The sequence below is a fragment of the Caretta caretta genome, chromosome 5 (assembly GCF_965140235.1).
Source record: "Caretta caretta isolate rCarCar2 chromosome 5, rCarCar1.hap1, whole genome shotgun sequence".
Classification (NCBI taxonomy): Eukaryota; Metazoa; Chordata; order Testudines; family Cheloniidae; genus Caretta; species Caretta caretta.
The window spans coordinates 13,743,343-13,769,220 of NC_134210.1; the positions used below are offsets into that span (position 1 = coordinate 13,743,343).

Genomic DNA, 25,878 nt, shown 5'->3' on the forward strand with positions numbered 1-25,878 from the left:
GTGTGACAGAACCGTGATTACAATATAAGGAGATGTGTGTTTTGCACCTTCCAATGTGTGTAAGCAAGGGAAGAGCTGCAGGTGTACCATCAGGATCCAGTATGCAGCATTTCAGGGCAGAATTGTGTATGTCATATAAGTAGCAGGGCACAGGTGTTTTATTACAAAGAGTATTGTCAATAGTGAGCTGGGATATGAAAGCAGTCTAAGCATTTATTATCTGAATGCACGCCAGGTAAAGCGAGTGTGGTCGGTGTCAGGTGTAGCTGTACTGATGGTAGAGGCAGTAGTTAGCTCTGCTTGGCAGAGGTGCATTTGTGAGATCTGTGGATTTCTTTGAAGTGTGTGATCAAGCTGTTATTGTGATATGAGAAGATCTATGTTTTCCACCCTCTAGTATGCGAGAGCAAAGGGAAGAGGTGCATGTGTACCTTCAGGATGCAGTATCCATCATTTCTATGAAAAATTATGTAGGTTGTCAGTAGCAGGGGACAAGGCTTTTATTACAAAGAATATTGTCAGCAGTGAGGTGGAATATGAGAGGATTCCAATGCTTTAATGATGGTTAAGTGAAGTGTAGATTAAGATGGTATCCTGTGAGTATGCGTAAGGGAGTTGTAAAAGGCTGAGAAGTGGTTTTTAAGTTTACATGTGTGGTATTCTATCTGGGGAGTTGACTAAGTGTGTGAGTGTACGCCAGGATCTGGAACCTCCTGAATCTTATAGTGCCAAGATCAGTGCTTAATTTTTGCAGGGGGTTGCCAGGACTGAGTCCTGGCACCTCTTGGCTTGGCAATTAATAGCCCCAGCACCTCTCGGCTTACCACATCAGTTATGAAACTAAAATAATTGTTTGAGCCCCTACGCCTACTTCTTGAGCCCTGACATCTCTTTCATTCCTCCACCCCCAACACCTCTCCCCTCCCAGGAAGCATTCACAGGTCTAATTTTTCCCAAAGAAAGACTTTTATTACATTCCCCAGAAAATAAATTTGTCACCCGCGACTTACAGATTGTAGCAACCTCCAGTCATAGTCCAAACCCCCTTTGTGATTAACTTAGCCTTGTTATGTCAACTGAAGGATGAGTTTACAGCTATCAGTCTCAACAAGGTCTCTGAGCCATCCAGTCACTAGTACCTCTCAGTTTAACAGTACAAGGCAGGCGAAAAAACTTGCTTTGGAGGCATGGGGAATGAACCTCTAACCCCTCGGTTAAATGACCCCAAATTTTGATCAATAATGCTACCCCAAGCCCCCATGAGGCACAAATTTCAAAGTAATCCAAATTAACAGATCAGATTTTAGAGCACTTTAAAGGGTTGCGCTTTAAAGCATATAAAATAGTGGGAGCGGAAACCTCTAGCAGCTGTACTAGTGATAGCGTACTACTAGTGTACTACTAAAAGTACTAGTGGCACCTTAGAGACTAACCAGTTTATTTGAGCATAAGCTTTCGTGAGCTACAGCTCACTTCATCGGATTGAGCTTATGCTCAAATAAACTGGTTAGTCACTAAGGTGCCACAAGTCCTCCTTTTCTTTTTGCGAATTCAGACTAACACAGCTGCTACTCTGAAACCTGTCATTTTCTTAAATACCACTCTCAATTTGGGTCCCCTGTAGATTTAGTGGATGCCACACACTACCTTCAGTAAAACTCGACAGATTGAGATCATTTTGGCCTGCATCACATCAATAATTTGACCTCTATCTCTGAACAAAAAAACCCACCTAGAAATATTTTGAAAAATGGCTACTGTTTTCTGGGTTTATATCTCTGCAACCCCTCATTCAAATGACCCAAAATTTGGCTTATTAACCCTACCTTGCACCCTCCTGCAGCACACCAAATTTCAAAGGAATCTGACTAAGCATGTTGATTACAGAGGTCTTAGAAATTTGCCCTTGAAACAGAAGATGTGACATAAGCTTAACTACTGTGGAGCTGCTGTACCATTAAAATCAAAGAAATATTTTGAAGAGGTGTTATTGCTCCTTCAAAAAAAGACAACTATTCCAGAGACACTTTACCATAATGGGCTCTCATTTTAGAAAAGAGACAACTAAGTGGGGACATGATAGACATCTATAAAATCATGAACAGTGTGGAAAATGTGAACAGGGAAGTGTTATTTACCCCTTCACAATAATCAGGGGTCACCCAATGAAATTAGTAGGCAGCAGGCTTAAAATAAATGTAAGGATGCTTCACACAAAGCACAGTCAACCTGTGGAACTGGTTGCCAGGGGATGTTGTGAAGGCCAAAATTATAACTGGGTTCAAAAAAGAATTAGATAAGTTCATGGAGGATAGGTCCATCAATGGCTATTAGCCAAGATGGTTAGGGATTCAATCCCATGCTCTGGGTGTCCCTAAACCTCTGACTGCCAGAAGCTGGGACTGGACGACTGGACAACTGGACGTTATTGATCATATAATAATTGCCTTCTTCTGTTCATTCCCTCTGAAGTATCTGGCACTGGCAACTGTTGGAAGAAAGGATACTGGGCCAGACAGACCATTGGCCTAACCCAGTATGGCCGTTCTTATGTTCTTTATGTTCTTATTTTATGCTCAACAACTGCCAGGAAATATTACTATAGGGCAGGATGATTAACGCTGTCAACGCTATTCGGGAGGCACAGTTTAGAGCTCACTGGTCCTCAGCACACTATAGGACTGTGTTCAGTTTGTCCCTAGAAGGTGCCGCTGAAGGACGCAATGTTTTATAAAAATCAGATCCCAATCATTTTACCTCTACTGTACAATATGCATGATTATAAATACAGAGACATATTGTATGTACACCTTTGTGCTTTCATTATGCATATTTAAAGGCTTAAGTACTTAACTGACCACAGACAATTCCCCCAAGTTTCAAAAGTGCTGAGCACTCTGCAGCTTCCCAAAATTAAAGGCCACTTTTGAAAATGTGGACCTCTGCCCTTATAGTACAACAGAAGCTGTACATTTCTATAGCACAGCCAATGTCTGGTAGAACAGTGCTTGCAGCCCTGGACATTAACCTTTAAATACTTACCCTAATTAATAAATAAAGCAAGGAGATGACTATTTTTAGGCAGTGCACTGGTGGTGACCTGACAGCCAATTAAGGTTCACAATAACAAGCCTTGTTCACAAAGGAAAACCTGACCCTGAACCTTTCTGATTTTTCTTTATTAAAATGTAAAAAGAAACTAGTCAGGATTCACTTCTGCTGGCAGAGGGAGGTGCAAATTACACCTTCCCATGCCAGCCAGGTCAGTGCCATATGCAGGGGAATTCACCCTTGGGGAATGCAGGCAGCATTTTTAACACTACCCTCCCCTAGAATTTCAACCATGCTGGGCAGCTTGGGGTTCTGCAGAGGTCTCCATAAGTCTCCTGCCACCAGAGACTACTGAGTTCATGTGTCAAATCAGCACATCTTCAAGGGCGCTGGAACAATGTTTACAGTGTGGGTGCTGAAAGCCATCGCACAAAACTGTAAACCCTGTATATGATTAAGCCATGCATTTGGTTGCTATTACTACTTCAAGTCCAGGGGTACAGACAGCACTTCTGCTCTTGGCGACTGAGATGTGGGTGGTCACAGCTAGTGGTTGGAGCATGCCTAGTGGTTAGAGCAGGCATCGGTAGCCAGGAATTGGCACCCAGGGTCAGAGTCAGCAGTCAGATGCCACAGCCAAAGTCAGAGCTCAGGAATCAGCACCGAGGGTCAGAACCCGGTTACCTGGAGCAAGGCAAGGCATGGGCCAAGGCTGAGAACAATCAGGTACAGGCGCTGTCACAGCCATGGGAAAATGCTTTGAGCAGCTGCTAAACTGCAACTGCTGCTGGGCTTAAGAGCCAATCTGCTGAGCCGTCCACTCAGGTGGCATAGCCAATTAGACAGCCTACTACAGGCCAGCTGTGTGCATTAGGTAGCCCGGAGACTGGCTCTGCTGTAGGTCCTAATTCCTGACACCTGAATATCTTTACTATGCATTTTCCCAATATTTGCACCTGCACAGGTTGCCTCAATACCCGTCCTGGCAGCCTTTCTATGGCAGACAGACCCAGCGTGAATCTGCCCTACTATATGTCAATGTTAATATTGCTGGAAAAATAAGATGTGACAAACCCAGGAAAGGTAAAGTTAAACTGACTTTTTTCCCTTTACTCTCTTCCCTGTGAATAAAAAACAAGGCAAAATGCTGTGAGTCACAGCTGGCGCCTGACCTTTAACACAGATGTTATTCAAGCACTAACAGCAGCATCAAAATAAATTGCAATTGTGCCATGTTCAATAGCAATCTCATCAGACTTTCCAAGCTAAGCAGGGCTGGGGTGGGTGCATATGTGGGAACATCTGACTCAGTATATAAACACGAGAGACCTCCAAGGAACAGCGAGGCACTGCAGAAAGTGGTGTTAGTGATTCAATCGGTGGCACTAAATAAGCAGGTTGATTTTCAGAGGTGTTATGCCTATACAACTCCCCTTGATTTACCAGAGTCCCATGAGAAAAGGAAGATGCAGGGGCTCAACACCTCGGAAAGTCTGGAATTTATTTAAGTGCCTAACCTTAGGCATTCAAGTTTCATGACTTTGGCCTAAGTGACTTGCCCAAGATCATACAGGAATCTGTGGCAGACCGATAATAGAACGCTCATTCATTTTCTTGAGACCAGGTGGGTGAGGTAATACATTGTATTGGACCAACTTCTTTTGGTGAGAGAGAGAAGCTTTCAAGCTTACACAGAGCTCTCAAAACCTGAAAAAAGAGCTCAAGCTTTCAAAAAGCTCAAACGCTTGTCTCCCTCACCAACAGAAGTTGGTCCGATAAAAGATATTACCTCATCAGCTTTGTCTCTCTAATATCCTGTGACCAACATGGCTACAACTACACTGCATACTTTCATTTTCTTAACGATTGTGTCACTTGCTGCCAGTGGTGGTTATGAGTTTGTACAGATCACCCTGGAGATTGTTATAGTTACTATGCCTGGACATTGGGAGTGTGTGTGCAAATCAAACAGAAATCTCTATGAAGTTTATAGTGCAGTTTTAACAAACAAAACCACATTAGGGAAGAGAATACTGAATTTAGGCCTTAATTCTGTCACTCAGTTGTGAAGTTGTGAGCCACTCTCTACACATATGGTCTCATTATATTGTCCCACTGTGATGCACTGGCTGCATGTGTGTATATATATATATATATATATATATATATATATATAAGTATGTAGACATTGTTCTCTAGTGGCTGACCCACAAAAAGGATAAGGGAGCTGCTACTTGTGGAAGCTCAGGAGTTCGCTCTTAAACTACAGGGTACCACTGCTTGGCTTCTGAGCCGACAGACCAGGTTTATAGTCCCAGCTGCCAATTTGTTCGTGTGTATGATTTATATGCAGTAGTTGTTCCTGTTGTCTGCAGATCATGAATTTATTTTACCACAAAACTAGGCAAGTATCACAAAATTATGTCCTGAAAAGTCAAGGCTCAATAGGGCAGAAATGTGGTTTAAACTTAAAGGACACCATCTACATACTCACTTATTCTTAAGGTTTGTCATTTACACTGTGCTGCTCTCTTACAAACTTGAGAATAGAGTTCATTCCTTACCAGTTCTGCCTGTTTCCAACCAGTAATTATTGCTTACCTCTTCTGCCTCCTGCCCATCCCCTAGTTTATGTAGAGCACAAGCCAACCTGGCTTTGTATTATTTATTATTGTTGTCATTTTTTCCCAGTTAGTAAATCTCCTACTGCTGTTGTGTGTTTTTAAGAAGAAACACACTGATGGGATCCTGAAGCCAATATTTTCAGTTGGGAACAACATTTATGCTATTTAAGTCTGGTTCGCGCCGCATCCCTTTGTTTTGGCACACAGATTCTACAGCAACCCAGATGGATACGCACAGCCCAGGAATATCACTGTGTCAGTTCACAACAAGAAAAACATGCATGAACTGGGAGGTTTTCCTGCCTCCTATTCACAGTCTGGAATTAAAGAATAGTGGAGTGACCTATGCTTAGATTCCCAGATACAAGCGTGATATTAAAGAAGGCAAGAAAAATTCATGAGGAGTATACATTTCCTATATATAAGCTGACGCTGCACAGAGCAATATATTTCAGTCCAATGTGAAAGGGAACTGCATTATCTGTCTTTATATTTCACGTTACAACATGTATAGTTAGATATAGATAACGGGTAGTATGTTAATAAAAGGAATGTATCCCCACCTGCTACATGCTTGCATGAAACACCACCACCAAGAAACTGAACATAGCACATTGGGGTGTACACGGGGCTGGCAGCTTGCAGAAAGTGCAGCACTGTGCTTACCTGTGTGGTCAGGTTTTCCATCCACAACAGCGAGTCTGCCTTTGCCAGTGGGCATAAAGCTGCGGCTGAGCTGGCAGTCAGTGTGATACAATGATAGCCATTGTCGACCTAGGAAGTGCCAAGTCTTCTCACGGCTTGGATTAGTCACAGTTATCTCCTCCACATACCAGGCTTGCTGCTTCTCTAGACCATCATGCTTAAACAGAAACATGCAAAGCCTTAAAAAGTGAGATTACAGGGATGTGAGGTCTAGTGAAACTTCAACACACACACACACACTGCATGTGTTACATGTATGCATACATCTACGTGCCATAACGTCCATATACTACCCATGCATACACAGACACACACAAATCTTAACACCTATGGGACATGCCACAAGACTTTTCATTTAGATATTTTCCTAACAGACTGGTGGTGACCTGTAAGGGCTTGAAATTTGGCACAAGGTCGGCCTAGAGTCAGGAATGTGTCTTTTGCCATTGTTGTGAAAAACATCCAAATTTGTCCAAGTCATAAGCTCCTAAAAGTCACAATTCACATATGAATTTTGTTAAAGGCTGGCAGCACAGGGTATCCTCCATCCTCAAAGAGCTCCTATGGGTTGACCAGACTTCACATGCGCCATCCCCACACATTGAAAGATCATACTCCAACTCAGAGCTGCAGGAGCGGAGCAAGACTTTTCCTGAAATTGCTCCTCTCATCTTCTTCTTCTTCTCCTCATGACCTTGTCACAAACTAGAGGCTTTTCCAGAACTGTGCACAAGTGATGGCTCTTTCCATTGCTGCAGCGGGATCCTCCTTTGTACAGGTTTCCTCAAAGAGTCAGGAAACGAGCAGATGCTCCATGGTCAGCACCTCAGCCCACTCACATATACGTGTGTCATTAGAATAGCCCCATTTGATCATATTAGTTTTTGATCTGCCAGTTTGCCTGTGCAGGCGGTTCAGGCATTGCCACATTGACCAGTCTGTGTCAGCATCTCTGGGGTTTCAGATCTATTTCAAAAAGAAAAGGAGTACTTGTGGCACCTTAGAGACTAACCAATTTATCTGAGCATGAGCTTTCGTGAGCTACAGCTCACTTCATCAGATGTATACCGTGGAAACTGCAGCAGACTTTATATATACACAGAGAATATGAAACAATACTTCCTCCCACCCCACTGTCCTGCTGGTAATAGCTTATCTAAAGTGATCATCAGGTGGGCCATTTCCAGCACAAATCCAGGTTTTCTCACCCTCCACCCCCCCACACAAATTCACTCTCCTGCTGGTGCTAGCCCATCCAAAGTGACAACTCTTTACATAATCAAGTCGGGCTATTTCCTGCATAAATCCAGGTTTTCTCATTTTTATGGCTGATTTAGAACAACGCTTCCTCAGCTCTCGTCCCCTAAAGCCCCTACTCTACTTGCGCTATATTGATGACATCTTCATCATCTGGACCCATGGAAAAGAAGCCCTTGAGGAATTCCACCATGATTTCAACAATTTCCATCCCACCACCAACCTCAGCCTGGTCCAGTCCACACAAGAGATCCACTTCCTGGACACTACAGTGCTAATAAATAATGGTCACATAAACACCACCCTATACCGGAAACCTACTGACCGTTATTCCTACCTGCATGCCTCCAGCTTTCACCCTGACCACACCACACGATCCATCGTCTACAGCCAAGCTCTGCGATACAACCGCATTTGCTCCAACCCCTCAGACAGAGACAAACACCTACAAGATCTCTGTCAAGCTTTCTTACAACTACAATACCCACCTGCAGAAGTAAAGAAACAGATTGATAGAGCCAGAAGAGTTCCCAGAAGTTACCTACTACAGGACAGGCCTAACAAAGAAAATAACAGAACGCCACTAGCGGTCACCTTCAGCCCCCAACTAAAACCCCTCCAACGCATTATTAAGGATCTACAACCTATCCTAAAGGATGACCCAACACTCTCACAAGTCTTGGGAAACAGGCCAGTCCTTGCCTACAGACAGCCCCGCAACCTGAAGCAAATACTCACCAACTACCACATACCACACAACAGAACCACTAACCCAGGAACTTATCCTTGCAACAAAGCCCGTTGCCAATTGTGCCCACATATCTATTCAGGGGACACCATCACAGGGCCTAATAACATCAGCCACACTGTCAGAGGCTCGTTCACCTGCACATCCACCAATGTGATATATGCCATCATGTGCCAGCAATGCCCCTCTGCCATTTACATTGGTCAAACTGGACAGTCTCTACGTAAAAGAATAAATGGACACAAATCAGATGTCAAGAATTATAACATTCATAAACCAGTCGGAGAACACTTCAATCTCTCTGGTCACGCAATCACAGACATGAAGGTCGCTATCTTAAAACAAAAAAACTTCAAATCCAGACTCCAGCGAGAAACTGCTGAATTGGAATTCATTTGCAAATTGGATACTATTAATTTAGGCTTAAATAGAGACTGGGAGTGGCTAAGTCATTATGCAAGGTAGCCTGTTTCCTCTTGTTTTTTCCTACCCCCTCCCCCCCCCGATGTTCTGGTTTAACTTGGATTTAAACTTGGAGAGTGGTCAGTTTAGATGAGCTATTACCAGCAGGAGAGTGAGTTTGTGTGTGTGTATGGGGGTGGGGGGGATGTGAGAAAACCTGGATTTATGCAGGAAATAGGCGGACTTGAGTATGTAAAGAGTTGTCACTTTGGATGGGCTAGCACCAGCAGGAGAGTGAATTTGTGTGGGGGGGTGGAGGGTGAGAAAACCTGGATTTGTGCTGGAAATGGCCCACCTGATGATCACTTTAGATAAGCTATTACCAGCAGGACAGTGGGGTGGGAGGAGGTATTGTTTCATATTCTCTGTGTATATATAAAGTCTGCTGCAGTTTCCACGGTATACATCTGATGAAGTGAGCTGTAGCTCACGAAAGCTCATGCTCAAATAAATTGGTTAGTCTCTAAGGTGCCACAAGTACTCCTTTTCTTTTTGCGAATACAGACTAACACGGCTGTTACTCTGAGATCTATTTCAGTGCATCTGACTGCATGTAGTCTTTCATTCCATAACCTCAGTCATGCCTTGCCTGGGGACCATAGCAGAAGCGTTTACATCGCAGCCCCTGTCAGATTGTTATGAATCTGCAAATTCTGTCCCTAACAACTTCAAGCAAATATCATGCTCTTCCGAGCTGTTAAAGGCAGCCGTGGCACATTCTCTTTGCTCTCAAGTCTGGTCTTTCCTGTGCTCTCAATGACCCTCCTGCTCTGCATGCTGATGTCTCCTTACCATGGAAGACAAGGAGGAAGTTGAGTGACTTGCTCAAAAGCAGAGTAGTGAGAAGAGAAGAGAGGAGGACAGGGACAGACAAGAACAAAGGCAGGCATGATGGTGGATAGGAGCAGAGGTGGGGTCAAGTACAAGGGAGGAGTTGAGGGACAGGAGCAGGAGGAAGGCAAGGACAGCTAGGAGGACAGGCGCAATAGGGTGTATAGCAGGGGTAGGCAACCTATGCCACGCGTGCCAAAGGCGGCATACGAGCTGATTTTCAATGGCACTCACACTGCCCAGGTCCCAGCCACCGGTCCGGGGGGCCCTGCTGCCGGCCTGGGGTCCTGGCTGCCGACCCGGGGCTCTGCAGCTGGCCCCAGTTCTGGCCCACTGCCCCCAGCCTGGGGCAGTGAGGGGTGCAGAGAGGGGCAAGAGGGGGCACAGCTCAGCACCCCCACCTTAAAAATTGTTCCAGTACCACTGTACTGGGATATTTTTAAGTCCTGATTTGCAGCTTACATCACTATCATGCCACGTGGAACAGCGCACTGCATTTGACGTTGAGATTAGAATGTACATGCAAGAACCGGAATCAGAATTTTCTGACAGATTTCAAGATTTCCAGCGATTTGGCCCAATGCTTTCTATTCTAATTAAACCTGGAAAGTTCAACAAAAGCAACTTGGATTTGACTGTATTTCAGTGGATGAGTGTAGAAGATTTTGAAATGGAGCTCATTTAGTTAAAAAGCTCAGAATTGTGGGCATCAAAGTTTGGAGATCTATGGAGTGCACTTGAAGCTACTGAAAGAGATCATGGGGCCTCTATTCTGACCTGCTGGACGTCCCTGCCAGTGAAATTTAACTGTTTGAAGAAAATTGGGTTTGCAATGCTTTCAGCATTTGGATCCACATGAAATCTGTCCTCTGTCCCTCTCAGAGCCAGTTAACAACTGATCACTCAGAAGCCTGTGTGCAGCTTAAAGTATCCAAATACGTGCCAAATATTGGAAAACTCAGCAAGGAAAAGCAATGGCAAGGATCACACTAAACTGATAAGATCTGCATTTTAATTTAATTTTAAATGAAGCTCCTTAAACTTTTTAAAAACCTTATTTACTTTACATACAACAATAGTTTAGTTATATATTATAGAGAGAGACCTTCTAAAATCGTTAAAATGTATTACTGGCATGCGAAACCTTAAATTAGAGTGAATAAATGAAGACTCGGCACACCACTTCTGAAAGGTTGCCGACCCCTAGTCTATAGCCACTAAAACTCGCCTGTAATTAAATTAAATTAAATCCAGGATTAGTGATTCTCTACATTCCTTCCTTGTCTAGCAATACTCGTGAATACTTACAAAAGTGTGTTTCTTCCCCATCTAGTTTCTGGTCCACACAGAATATAACAACCTTCTACTGCTACTAGTAACTCCATTAGCTCAAGTGACAGTGGTTTGTGCTATGGATATAAAAGATCTAAACCCTGTTACGGACCCATGTGGATGTCAATATGATTTCACATGATGAAATCTCTTTTTGCCGTTTACTTTTTTTAAAGGCCTAGGAATATTTTTTTTTTAATTACTGTTATGCTGGATGTTGTTAATGGCTGCCATCAAGCAGAACTTTGATCTACAGACTATCAAAGACCTCATTAAAGCTGATGGGTGTGCTACCTACCCTTCTTTTAGGTTAAATGGAAGCCGTGAGACAGCCTGAGACAACAGAAACTACCAGGCAAAGCAATCGGCCACGTGGTAAAGACTGAGCAGAGTGAAGCCATGTAGTCTGAGGGGTTTCCCTCAGATGGTTGAAAATGCAGGGGCAAGGGGTCTGACTGGTGCAGCTGTGAGTAGGTCTGTTTGAGTGAGAGGCAGAGAAGCCAGCAGACAGACCGTAACATTCTTTAAAGAATTTTTTATGTAATAAAAGCAACACAGCATAGAACTCTTATTACTATATGTATTACCCAGTTTCACTGTGGTTCCAACAGAGAGAAAGCCATATAACAAAGAGCAACAAAATCAACTTCTTAAATTTTAAAAAGAAAAAATGGGTCTGGTCATTTGTAGGAGTAAGAATCTACAGCAACATAAGCTATACAAAAAGTCAACGGTCAGCAATCTTCATGTACCAGGAAGAAAGCTTCACTCTATCATGATATTAGCTCCAAGATGTTTCAGAGGGATATTTATTGGTATTTATCAGAGATAGGATTCCGGACTCAGGGACATTGGAGCTACTCTGTGATGAGAATTTTTATGTTCCTTTCTTTTCCTTTCTTAGTATTCTCCCTGTCAACCCCTTCTCCAGCCTCAACCCCTTCTCCAGCCTTAACCCCATGTCGCCAATTCAAACTGTCAAAGAAAAAATAATAATTGTTGAATTATTTCTAGACCTTAATCCAAAACACAACACCAGATTTGAATACCTCAAAAGGTTGGGGTTGGGGGTGTAGATCTGAATTCAATTCTCAGTGTCCTAACTAGCTCCTATTGGTTGACCCAAAGTTTTTTGGTTTTGTTTTCCTTCTCTTGGTGGAGGGGAAGAACTTCTTAAAATTGAGATGTGGGTCAGAATTTTGCAACTTGTCTCTATCACAAGGTTTCTCTCACTGCTATACCTCGTCTCCTAATTGGGAAGATTGATTTGCTGTTCCCATGCATGACTTCTTCTTAAATCTATAACCTCAAAAGTTAATATTATTGCACGCTCAGACAGCTTTTATTATCTTTATCATGCTTTTGCATAGCATGGGTAGAAGCTTGGAGTCACAACTTATTTTTCCTTCAATCACCTCTGGTCTATCAAGCTGTGATTGCGTTTCCCTTTTCAGCTAATTATGTGAGCCTCAATTTAAAATATTGTAAACAAGTGACCCATTCAGATCTATACAATTATATATATTTCCCCCTCTAAGCAAATTATACAAACTTCAAGTCACAAAAAATGGTTACCTCCAGGGTGATGTTTTGGATTTCTCCAATTTCTGGACCATGAATTTTAAAGGTATTAATTGACCCTTTGGAGAATTTAAACACAGCTGCTTGTTGAGACACATTAGATCCAGTTTTCTTATATAAACGTGTCTTGCTGAGTTTTCCTTTAGAGCCCTTCATCTTAAGAAATACCTAAGAAATATATAATAAATATCCCTGTATTAATAACTCAGCTACATTAAAAACATTTAAGATTTCATTGTCTAGGAAGATATGGTAAGCAGGTAAATGATTCACTTTTGTAAGACCCTGATTTGGATCTCACTTATACTGGTTTCACAGCAGTGTAACTATAGATTTGATTGGGGTTATTATGGATTTATGTTAGTGTATGTGAGACTAGAATCTGGCCCTAAGTCTCTCAAATAAATGCATTCTAACACCAGGTCTGGAGTCAATAGCAGTTTAGCCACTGACTTCAAACAGAACAGAATATAAACAGTTTGTACATATTATAAAGGGAATTAAGTCACAACATTTAAACTTGTATCATGAAATTACCCACTTCCCCACAACACAAGTCTGGCCTATTTGGATCAGTCAGTCCGTTTGTGTTTACTTTTATTCTTACCCTACATGTCAACTAGATCTTATTTCTGTAGCTATGAAAATAGGCAACCATTGTCCAGGCTTCTGGGCATATCAGAATATATATTTTTAATTGATTCATTTAAGAACATGTTGCTGAACTTTCAAAAGAAAAAAAACTGTATTTGATCCAAGGCCAAGCATGGAAAATTCCAGCCTAGAATGAATTTGTTTGAGAAAGTTATGAATAACTGATAAGCAGGTGAAAGGGAAGGGGAAGAATGGAAACTTCACACCATAAATAGCCACAGCTGCTCCTACTATAAAACCACCAAAAGGGATTGGTACCCATATCCTAGCAAGAACATTGCCATTATAAACTTCATTCCAGTATGTTAAATATTGTCAAGTAAACAGTTAGTTTAAAATTGTTTCCTACATTCTAATTAACTGAAAGCTAAAATTGTGGGTAAAATATTGCTATTAAATCTAATTCTAAAGGTAGCTTTTTAATAAATAATAATAATAGTACAATTTAAAGCAGGAAACTTAGGGTAGGTCTACACTTAAAACTCTGCAGCAGCATGCACCTATGCCAATATAGCACTTCAGTGAAGACACTACCTACACCAGTGGTTCTCAAAGCCGGTCCGCCACTTGTTCAGGGAAACCCCCTGGCGGGCCAGACCAATTTGTTTACCTCCCGCCTCCACAGGTTCAGCCAATCGTGGCTCCCACTGGCCGGGGCTCGCCACTCCAGGCGAATGGGGGCTGCGGGAAGGACGGCCAGCATGTCCCTTGGCCTATGCCGCTTCCCACAGCCCCCATTAGCCTGGAGTGGCGAACCGCAACCAGTGGGAGCCGCGATCGGCTGAACCTGCAGACACAGCATGTAAACAAACCGGTCCAGCCCGCCAGGGGCTTTCCCTGAACAAGCAGCGGACCGGCTTTGAGAACCACTGACCTACACCAACAGGAGGGCTTTTCCTATCGGTGTAGATACTCCATCTTCCCGAGAGACAGTAGCTATGTTGACAGGAAAATTCTCCTGTCAACATAGCGCAGTCTACAACAGGGGTTAGGTCCGGATTTGTGCTGGAAATGGCCCACCTGTTGATCACTTTAGATAAGCTATTACCAGCAGGACAGTGGGGTGGGAGGAGGTATTGTTTCATATTCTCTGTGTGTATATAAAGTCTGCTGCAGTTTCCACGGTAAACATCTGATGAAGTGAGCTGTAGCTCACGAAAGCTCATGCTCAAATAAATTGGTTAGTCTCTAAGGTGCCACAAGTACTCCTTGTCCATTTAACTGCATCTCTCAGGGTGGTGATTTTTCACTTCCCTGAGCAACATAGTCATACCAACCTAATTTTCTAGTGTAAACCTGGCCTAAGTCACAACTCAACGCTACTTCCCAGTCTGCCACTGACTTATTGACTGACCTTGGACAAGTCCCTGCACATCTATTTCTCAGTTTACCCATGTGTAAAATTGAGACAACAATACATCCCTCACTCACAGGGTTCTGTGGCTTAATTAGTTTAGGTCTTTAAAGCTCTTTGAAATGCTCAAGTGGAAGGTGTTATGTAACTTCAAAGCACTAGGAATTTTTTATTTTTTTGTGTAATCATTTTATCTTTTTAAAGAACTGTTAAAATCAGCCATTGCCTCTTAATCTCCAAATCAACCGTTATTCAGCTAGACAACAAGAGACATTCTACTAAGGTCCTGATCGTGTAAACAGCAGTAGCAGTGTATCCACTTAACTCTGGTAACAGAAGTAGTGAGAGCACAGCCAGTGCGAATCCTCACGTGACCAGAGTTAAACCAGTGGTTAAGTGTTTGCAGATTATAACCTAAGATTAAACTAATTTCTGCTTTCAGTCCTCACACACGTGTCTTTTTCTGCTTCATGAAAAAATATTTCAGAAACTGTATTGCCTATGTTACCCTTGTGTAATCAAAATCATCCAGTCAATTATATAATTTAAATGCATAAGAGTGCCAAGAATATCAAAGACTTCTGTTCCAAACTCTAAAAATATCATTCTGAGGCAGGGAGAGAGGAAAAATAACAGGAAAGATAGTAGTGAGAAAAATGTTAAAGATCCCTTTGACACATTCATTAAGATTAAAGGAGTTAAGAGTTAAATATACACTAATTTATTAGTAAAAACATATCATGAGCAGTGATACGTGTGCAACAGATTAAAGACCTGGCTTTCAAAAATGTGCACACACAATCACACATTAAAAATGTGTGCTTAATTTGCAGATGTAATTACTACCACCATGCATGCAAATCGACTAGTTGGGCAAAATTTTCAGAAGAGCCCAGGTCCCATTCATTTTTAATAGGACTTAGGGTACTAAGGGCTTGTCTACATTTGAAACTGTAACAGCTGTGCCACTGTAGCACTTCATAATAGACACTACCTAAGCTGACAGAAGAACCCCTCCTGCCGGCATAGGTTATCTACCTCCCTGAGAGGCAGTAGCTAGGTTGATGAAAGAAGGTCTACACTTCCATTGACATAGCACTGTTTACACAGGGACTTAAGTTGACTTAACTACATGGCTCAGGAATATGGATTTTTCACACCCTTGAGTGATCTAGCTATGCTGACCTAAATTTCTAGTGTAGACCAAGCCTAAGTACCCACATCTCTTTTGGAAGTCAGATTTGGGCACTTTGGGGAATTTTACTAGCCACTGAGATCCAATTTGATATTGCAAGTGCAAAAGCGTATGTGCAACTTACACATGCTTCCATATGCATTTTTTCATGTTCAATATACAAGTAATATGCTCATGTACTTTTCAAAATTAGACCCTTGATTTAATTTGTAATCTTTTAAGACTATAGCAGGGTTCTCAGGTGGGGTCAGTGAGAAGCGGACACATTCTTCTAGCCAAGGAATGCTGGTATGAGCTCAACTCATGCCTGTATGATCCAGAGGGGGAACACAAGACACTCTTTTATTCTCGTCCCGTCAAAGGAGTTTAAATTTTATGTAATTTTCCACAGTAAACAAAACATAGCCTAATAAATCCCACTCTTAAGATTACTGCTGGAGGAGAGGAGAGGCAGTTTTCTCTTTAAGACACAGGCCCAAGATCTAGTCACGATCCATCGAAGACTTCCTGTGTGACCCCAGGGAAATCTCTAAGCTCTAATTCTCAATTTTTAAAAATCTTGGTCTAAAAGTTAGGCTCCCAAATCAATATTTAGACACCTAAATAAGTGGCCTGATTTTCATAAGGGATAGGGACTGATCAACTCCCAATGATCTTTAGTGGATTTGTGGGTAATCAGTGCCTCTGGGGAAAAAAAAATCAAGACCTTAAACCTCTCTCTGCCATCCCTTCTACCCCCACCCTCCCCGCCGCAAAAAAAGTATAAACTGGATATATTAATAACTAAGGCGAAGATTTTGTCATAGATATTTTTAATAAAAGTCATGGACAGGTCACGGGAAATAAAGAAAAATTCATGGAAGCCGTGACCCGTCCATGACTTTTACTAAAAATATCTGTGACAAAATGGGGATCTGCAGGTCCCCACACCGCCTGCAATGGGGCAGCTTCACCATGGCTAGGAGCTCCGGGGGCCCCCACCGCGGGTTGGGTGTTGGAGTTGCAAGGTCCCGCAGCACCCATGGCTGGGAGCTGCAGGGGTTTGTGCGCTGCTGCAGGCCGAAGTCATGGAGGTTGCCAGAAGTCACAGATTCTGTGACTTTTGTAGAAAGAACAGGAGTACTTGTGGCACCTTAGAGACTAACAAATTTATTAGAGCATACGCTTTTGTGGGCTACAGCCCACTTCATTGGATGCATAGAATGGAACACATAGTAAGAAGATATTTATATATACATACAGAGAAGGTGGAAGTTGCCATACAAACTGTAAGAGGCTAATTAATTAAGATGAGCTATTAGCAGCAGGAGAAAAAAACTTTTGTAGTGATAATCAAGATGGCCCATTTAGACAGTTGACAAGAAGGTGTGAGGATACTTAACATAGGGAAATAGATTCAATATGTGTAATGACCCAGCCACTCCCAGTCTCTCTTCAAACCCAAGTTAATGGTATCTAGTTTGCATATTAATTCAAGCTCAGCAGTTTCTTGTTGGAGTCTGTTTTTGAAGCTTTTCTGTTGCAAAATTGCCACTCTTAAATCTTTTACTGAGTGGCCAGAGAGGTTGAAGTGTTCTCCTACCGGTTTTCGAATGTTATGATTCCTGACATCAGATTTGTGTCCATTTATTTTTTTGCATAGAGACTGTCCGGTTTGGCCAATTTTGCAACAGAAAAGCTTCAAAAACCAGACTCCAATGAGAAACTGCTGAGCTTGAATTAATATGCAAACTAGATACCATTAACTTGGGTTTGAATAGAGACTGGGAGTGGCTGGTTCATTACACATAGTGAATCTATTTCCCTATGTTAAGTATCCTCACACCTTCTTGTCAACTGTCTAAATGGGCCATCTTGATTATCACTACAAAAGTTTTTTTCTCCTGCTGATAATAGCTCATCTTAACTAATTAGCCTCTCACAGTTTGTATGGCAACTTCCACCTTCTTTGTATGAATATATATATCTTCTCACTATATGTTCCTTTCTATGCATCCGATGAAGTGGGCTGCAGCCCACGAAAGCTTATGCTCTAATAAATTTGTTAGTCTCTAAGGTGCCATAAGTCCTCCTGTTCTTTTTGCGGATACAGACTAACACGGCTGCTACTCTGAAACCTGTGACTTTTGTGACCTCTGTGACTAAATCGTAGCCTTATTAATAACTACCTCACAGGTGTGTTGTAAGGCTAAGTTCATTAAAGTTGTAAAGCTGTTTGAGATCACTGACAGAAAGGCAACATAGATGTGCTAGACTACTCAATTAACAGGGCTCATTTACGGTTTGGTAGCTCTCTGCACTGCCAATGAGCAAGCCATTAAGCTCAGCATGAAGGTAAGTCATCTGTCAATTAGCAGAGAGCTTGTTAGCTGATCAAAGCTAATGAATTGATGAGTTCTGAGGGGAATCTTGTTCAGTCTTCTTATGCAGAGTTTACGCCTGGTATACTGAGCTTAAAAAGAGGTAATAAGGAATCTTTAGGAACCCAACTGACTCAGGCTTATTTTATATAAATTACAGATAGATCCTTTCATCAAATATCTAGTCTCCTTCACAGCAAACAGAACCTGTAATCCTCTTGCCTTCATACTGTGATTATGGTTATTTAAGAAATCATACAGTTAAAAATGATAAACACTGATTAATGGGTCCCCCAGCCAGATTGGCAGAACTAATATTGGTTCAGATTAGCGGGTATCAGTAACCCTGATTTTAATGGCTTCTGAAAGACCCACTTTAGAAACACATATGACTTACTACCACATTAGTAGTAAAGAGCACTAACACGGCTGTTACTCTGAAACCATACATAAAATGACAATTCGTATTTTGAAACCCACCAGTAATTGATTTTTACATGGCTGAAGTTTTATAGCAGATGTAAATCAAATTTATTTTTGAGGATTATTTTTCCAGTATTGCTAAATATAAAGAGAAAAGATCCTTTCAGTTTTGGAGGCTTTGACATTTAAAATGTTCTTACCCTGGCATCAGTTCCCGAACCTCTCTTATCTCCAGTCTTCACAGTGACTTTGTATAGCACTTTTCTGTGCATTGCAGAACTGGATCTGATACCAGCATGCTCGTTCCTGTATTGGGGTGCACTTTGGTGATGTCTCTTCATGTGATCAGACTTAAGAAATTTAAAAACAGAGAAGAAAAATTATTGCTGAGAAACCTTATAGGTTTTTTAGTATAGAGGTTTGTTTTTTTTGTTTTTGGTTTTTTTTTGTTGTTGTTGTTGTTGTTGTTTTGTTTTGGTTGCAGGGGAGAGGGGAGTTTGTTTTGTGTATAGAAGTAAAGCAAGTGGGGTTTGCGCTGTTTTTTTAAACATTTGGAATCCTTGGCATAAATATAATTCCTACTCTCTCTCTCAATTGTCTAATAAATAATGTGATACACTACTTTGAAAGTACAAATTCTAATGTTAAATAGGATGACAAAGCCCTATTATCATTATTTTACAAAATCAGCTGACAGAGAATGGTACTGAAGTCCAAATGGGACGTATGACATACTGACTACTTAAAAAGAAAAGGAGTACTTGTGGCACCTTAGAGACTAACCAATTTATTTGAGCATGAGCTTTCGTGAGCCACAGCTCACTTCATCAGATGTGTACCGTGGAAACTGCAGCAGACTTTATATACACACAGAGAATATGAAACAATACCTCCTCCCACCCCACTGTCCTGCTGGTAATAGCTTATCTAAAGTGATCAGCAGGTGGGCCATTTCCAGCACAAATCCAGGTTTTCTCACCCTCCACCCCCCCACACAAATTCACTCTCCTGCTGGTGCTAGCCCATCCAAAGTGAGCAGGACAGTGGGGTGGGAGGAGGTATTGTTTCATATTCTCTGTGTGTATATAAAGTCTGCTGCAGTTTCCACGGTACACATCTGATGAAGTGAGCTGTGGCTCACGAAAGCTCATGCTCAAATAAATTGGTTAGTCTCTAAGGTGCCACAAGTACTCCTTTTCTTTTTGCGAATACAGACTAACACGGCTGTTCCTCTGAAACCTGTCATACTGACTACTTGTGACTATTAAAGCTTTCACAGCACATTTTTGCAACAGCATGTTATTCTGTGTCTTGATCAAATTCCAGTTTGCTTAAAGTCCTCCTAAAGCTTGGACACTGCATTATTTTACTATGTATCTTCCAGAGTTGTGCAATGTTATTGCCTGCATTAAACATTTCACCCCAGAAGTGGCTGCATTTCAGCAACGCATGAAGTTAATGTTAAATTTGTATATATTATATACATGCATGGCTGTTAAGAGCTTTGGAATTCTTCAGGATGAAGGGTTAGATAAATACATAATATTATTCCTACTAATGTGGAATAGACAAATAAACTGAAATAAAACAGTACGTACAACTGGAAGACACCTGGTAGTCACTCGCAGTCCAAACTTCCTGGCATAGTAGTCAAACAAGTGGGGATCATTCATTGAACTATATTGTGGCACCACATCAACACAACCATTTCTATACCTATGACCACTCAAGCCAGCACTTAAGGTTCGAGCTACAAAAACAGAATAAATAAAGGCATTTATAGCAAGTATATAAGACCATGTCTTCATGTTATTATATAGGTTACAAGTTTAGGATAATATAGCAGCATCTTTACATTTGATGACATTTTTGTATCTGGATTACATAAAGATAGTAAAAGGGATTTTTGTAAAGGATTACAGAGAACAAATCCCACACAGTTTACTGAATCTCTCTTCTGCTATTTTTTTCATCTGTTGGTATTATTAATGCATCTAGAAAATGGCTAGGTAATGGAAATTAACAAATATTGAAGAGTAATTGCAGTGATAAGGAATTCACACACCCTATTTTGTCTTTCTAGCGATAATATCCTCTTTCTTGTAGAAGAAATTGGATTCTGTAGGCACAGCGTTTGATGACAACAGAAACAAGTTAAACAGGTCTAAAAAGGTAAAAAAAAAAGTCTTCCAGAGACAATGTGAGTGAAGTAATATCTTTTACTAGACCAACTTCTGTTGGTGAGACAAGCTTTCCAGCCACACACAGCTCTTCCTCAGCTGAAGAAGAACTCCATGTGGCTTGGAAGCTTGTCTCTCTTACCAACAGAAGTTTGTTTAGTGAAAGATATTACCTCACCCACCGTGTCTCTCCAATATCTTGGGACTGACATGGCTACAACAACACTACATACAAAAATTCTTCCAGACATTTAAAGTGAGAATGAGTATGTTCACTTTTCCTCAGAAATTAATTCTTCTTCTCATGATAAAAATTAAGCTTCTTATTCACAGAACTAATTAATTTTGGAAGCCAAAGCTCAATAGCAATCTCAATGAAAATTTGCACTACCCATGATCAAAATAGCATATAATTGCACATGATGAAATATATACGAGCTGCAAAGGAGCTGGTTCCCCAGTGGAAACTGAGTGTATTTAGCACTTCTCAGGACTGAGCCCTAACCATATAAATAATAAAGATTTTAAAGATGTTTGATAAATATTTAAAAAAACAAAAAGCAAAAATCATAGAAATCAAAAGTAATAGCAAAGTCAGTGGAGTATATATGTACATGTATATGTACACTTCAAGAAGGATGTGGATAAATTGGAGAGAGTCCAGCGAAGGGCAACAAAAATGATTAGGGGTCTGGAACACATGACTTATGAGGAGAGGCTGAGGGAGCTGGGATTGTTTAGCCTGCAGAAGAGAAGAATGAGGGGGGATTTGATAGCTGCTTTCAACTACCTGAAAGGGGGTTCCAAAGAGGATGGCTCTAGACTGTTCTCAATGGTATCAGATGACAGAACGAGGAGTAATGGTCTCAAGCTGCAGTGGGGGAGGTTTAGATTGGATATTAGGAAAAACTTTTTCACTAAGAGGGTGGTGAAACACTGGAATGCGTTACCTAGGGAGGTGGTAGAATCTCCTTCCTTAGAGGTTTTTAAGGTCAGGCTTGACAAAGCCCTGGCTGGGATGATTTAACTGGGAATTGGTCCTGCTTCGAGCAGGGGGTTGGACTAGATGACCTTCTGGGGTCCCTTCCAACCCTTATATTCTATGATTCTATGATTCTATGTCTAAGTCAGCCTGCTTTTTGCAACAACAGCTCAGAACTAGCTAACAACATGTTTGAGAATCCATTGCTAAAGGAATTTCTAAATAATGCAAAAGGATTAACCAGTAAACTGGCTTTACAGTCAGAGGTGAATAGTAGTTTTAGATCTACTTCAGAAGTTCTCAGCTTCTAGGCAGGGATCCACCTTCCTACCGCTACTCACAGTGGGCCACAAGCATTTGCATAAGGCTTCTATGGTATTAAAGTGATAGGCACAGTACAAAAACCTGGGTAGAATAAAATAAGTGTAGCTCATGAACCACCTCCTGTTGCAAGTCTCCAGTCTTCTAAGGAATTACTCCATCATCATTGCACCATTTTCCATAGCAACTCCACTAAAATGCCATGAAAAATGACACACAGGATTCTGGGGCACGGAGTGAAGCAATTGCAACTGACTGGAAGTGTGCATAGTATTAAAATGTCTGAGAACCCATGACCTACTGTACTGCTTCAAAATATGGCCATTTGGTACAAAGTCTTCTGAAATCCTTCTGTACACATTTCTCTGAGTCAGGTACATGTCACAGACAGTGATGTCAGCAGGACTTATTATATTTAATAACAGGCACATTCAAACCCACAGTCAAAATCTGCTCCTCTTACAAAGATTTTCAGTAGATTTAATTCTTAACACCTCATTCAAACTATCCCAGCCAGGGAATCACCAGATCATTACTTGTTCTTACTGTGTCAACTGACAAAGAAATATTTACTTACCTGCAAAAGGTGCTTTTCTGCTCAGCACAGATTCAACAGGCCTGTGATTCAAGGTTACTCTATATTTCCGGAGGGACTTAGTCCAAGGTTCTGATTTGTTGCGTGGGTCATTCCAAATAGGTTTGTCCCGCAGAGGTGAAACATCTCGGAACTGGAATCCTAATCAGAATCAAATAGTCACCAGTAATGTTGTGTCACAACTTCTAAAAGTGACAGATGACATTCCCCACCTCAAAAACAACGAGGAACCTTAAAACAGATTTATTTGGGTATAAGCTTTCATGGGTAAAACCCCCCATTTCTTCAGATCCATCTGATGCATGCATCAGACGTTGGGGGTGTGTGGGGAATTTACACATGAAAGCTTATGCCCAAATAAATCTGTTAGTCTTTAAGGTGCCACCGGACTCCTCATTGTTTTTGTGGATACAAACTAACACAGCTACCCCTCTGATACTTATTCCCCACCTCAGAGAGTTTATAATCTAAAAAACATTGTGGGCTTTGTGAAAGAGGTGAGTCCTTCAGAGAGACGTGTATGCAGAGAGGGTATGCCTTGGTGAGCTAGGACTGGAGGGTATCGTGTGTGTATAATGCACACGTCAGTGTCGGTTACATGTCCCCTTCTGTGCCCAATCCACATAAGAAGGGAGTCTGATAGAGACCCTAGCTACAGAGCCCAGCTCTTCAGCAAAAGCTGTCAAGACTCACAAGTTAAGCTCTGAGAGTTCCCCAGTTCAGTCCCTGATATACTGGCTGCAATCTTGGCCAACGCAAATTGGGCCGTGTGTAACCCAGCCTTACGCAGCGTGGCTCTCTCTTCCCCTATAGTGACTGGTGCATAAGAACGGCCATACTGGGTCAGACCAAAGGTCCATCCAGCCCAGTATCCTGTCTACCGACAGTGGCCAATGCCAGGTGCCCCAGAAGGAGTGAACCTAACAGGTAATGATCAAGTGATCTCTCTCCTGCCATCCATCTCCACCCTCTGACAAACAGAGGCTAGGGACACCATTCCTTACTTATCCTGGCTAATAGCCATTAATGGACTTAACCTCCATGAATTTATCCAGTTCTCTTTTAAACCCTGTTATAGTCCTAGCCTTCACAACCTCCTCAGGCAAGGAGTTCCACAGGTTGACTGTGCACTGAATGAAGAAGAACTTCCTTTTATTTGTTTTAAACCTGCTACCCATTAATTTCATTTGGTGGCCCCTAGTTCTTAAATTATGGGAACAAGTAATTAATTTTTCCTTATTCACCTTCTCCACACCACTCATGATTTTATATCCCTCTATCATATCCCCCCTTAATCTCCTCTTTTCCAAGCTGAAAAGTCTTAGCCTAGCATGTCAGCTTTTATGCTAACAGACCTAGGCCTTTTAGAGCAGGCAGTAGAAGCTCAGGTTTTTAGATTCAGAGGTCCCAGGTGTTGTTAAATGTTGAAGGTTGGAAAGTCATTGCCTTGGTAATACTGTTCAGGCTGCTCCGTGCTTCTGTCATTGGACAAGCAGATAATGCGAATTCAGCAGACCTCAATGTTACTCCTAAAGAACGATCACAGTCGCAGTTCAGTGACAAAGGCACTCGGCCCAGTTTACTGCCCTCAAGGCACAGTCCTAGCATCCTGGCTCCGTGGTTACAGGTACAACTAACACATGAGTGCCCAGTGGCAAGGAGTATCTCAGTCAGCAACAGGAGTCTCTGCTAGGCTACACAAAGGATTGAGGCAAGGTACCCTGACATTTGTAGTCTGAGACAAACGGGGATACACAACTTATATACCGCCTTACGTGTTTCAAGATCTCTGTTTGCTACCTCCCTTGTTCCTGATATCTTGGACAAAACATCCCTATTCGTTGTTCTGTCAAACCACCTTATCTTGTACTAGATTGGGGTGTACCTGTACTAGCCTTCTGAAATATACTTAACTACCCTTATAGTTATGTAAGCACAGTCTGAATGAGCTCTCCCCCGACATCTAGTGGTGAGCTGTGGAAAAGGACTTCAGGAGCAGATCTCGTTTGCATAGGCACACCCACCCTGCCTAGCTGCTCAGCATGATGGGATTGCTTGCCCAAATTATCACTTGTGGCTGGTATGGGATCCCCAGTCTCCTTGTTATTGGTGCAAGAGTAATAAAGGGCTGTTATCCTTGTTGTGTGAATCAAGGGCAGCAGAACTGTACTTGGCATTTCCCGATTGAGGGAATCGCACTCAACTGAATGGCACCCGCTAGACAGGGGATATGGGTTCCAAAGCCCAGTGAGTTGAGAGAGGGCTGTGACAAGTACTTGTATCTGGTGTGGTGGGCTTTGCCTAAGGTCACAGACACCATTTGACCCTTCCACTCTCCACTGTGTAATAACAGAGCTAATTTACATTCAATTGAGAGTCTTGTTACATGCTGCAGAGCTGAAATTACTTATACCTAGGTCTAAGTATTAGACCTGCTTTGGGACAGTGTGTCTGATGCAAGAAACTACCCAGTGTGCACCAGAACTGAGGCTCCCCCACTAACAGCTGAAATCACTCAGAACTGAAATTACTGAGAGCTGGTAAGGGGGGGTCCTGAAGACATCTTGGCACAGCCAGCAGGGTGGCGGGCAGAGATTGCCAGAGCAGAGCCCCGCAGAGAGGGGCAGTGAGTGAGTGCCCAAGCAGCAGAGGGAGTAAGGGGCCTCTTTACCTGCCCCCATCCACCTAGGGTAGGAGGTGAACTCTGCAGATGCACCTCCGAACTCTGGATCTGCACTGTCCAAGGACAGCAACAGTGAGTGGGGTGCAGAGAAGGGTCGGGCACATACAAGGGGAATTTTGCATTGCTGGACTTGAGACCCTGAGGGGAAAAGGCTGGACTTAAGACCCTGAAGGGAAAAGGACACTTCCCAACTTACTTGACAGTGGGTCTTTTGCTCATGGTTTATGTTTATAAACCCTGTTTGCGGTGTTTCCCCAAATTAATACCACATTATTTCCCTCTTTTAATTAAAGTTTTTTCTACACTCAGACTCTGTGCTTGCAAGAGAGGAAGTATCACCTCTTAGAGGTGCCCAGGGGGTGGGGTTTAATTGTCCCAGGTCACTGGGTGGGAGCTCAAGTGTTGTATTGTTGAAAAGGAACCTCTAGATACTGAACCCGGCCCTTGTTGCAGCCATCTCTGACAGGCAGAAGGGTTACAGTTAGAAAATGTTTCCTAATATCTAACAGAAATCTCTCTTGCTGCCAATTAAACTGGTTA

The 25,878-nt window shown here is 42.1% G+C and overlaps 1 protein-coding gene across 1 annotated transcript in view; it reads right to left on the reverse strand.

The window, feature by feature from the left end:
* LOXHD1 (lipoxygenase homology PLAT domains 1) overlaps window positions 1–25,878 on the reverse strand; it is a 315,277-nt gene that overhangs the window by 283,050 nt on the left and 6,349 nt on the right. The window contains exons 3-7 of the mRNA XM_075128349.1: window positions 22,638–22,796; window positions 20,176–20,327; window positions 18,778–18,927; window positions 12,586–12,759; window positions 6,342–6,537 (exon numbers count right to left, since the gene is read on the reverse strand). Of these exons, the coding sequence (XP_074984450.1) occupies window positions 6,342–6,537; window positions 12,586–12,759; window positions 18,778–18,927; window positions 20,176–20,327; window positions 22,638–22,796 (831 nt within the window). The remainder of the gene's footprint in view (window positions 1–6,341; window positions 6,538–12,585; window positions 12,760–18,777; window positions 18,928–20,175; window positions 20,328–22,637; window positions 22,797–25,878) is intronic.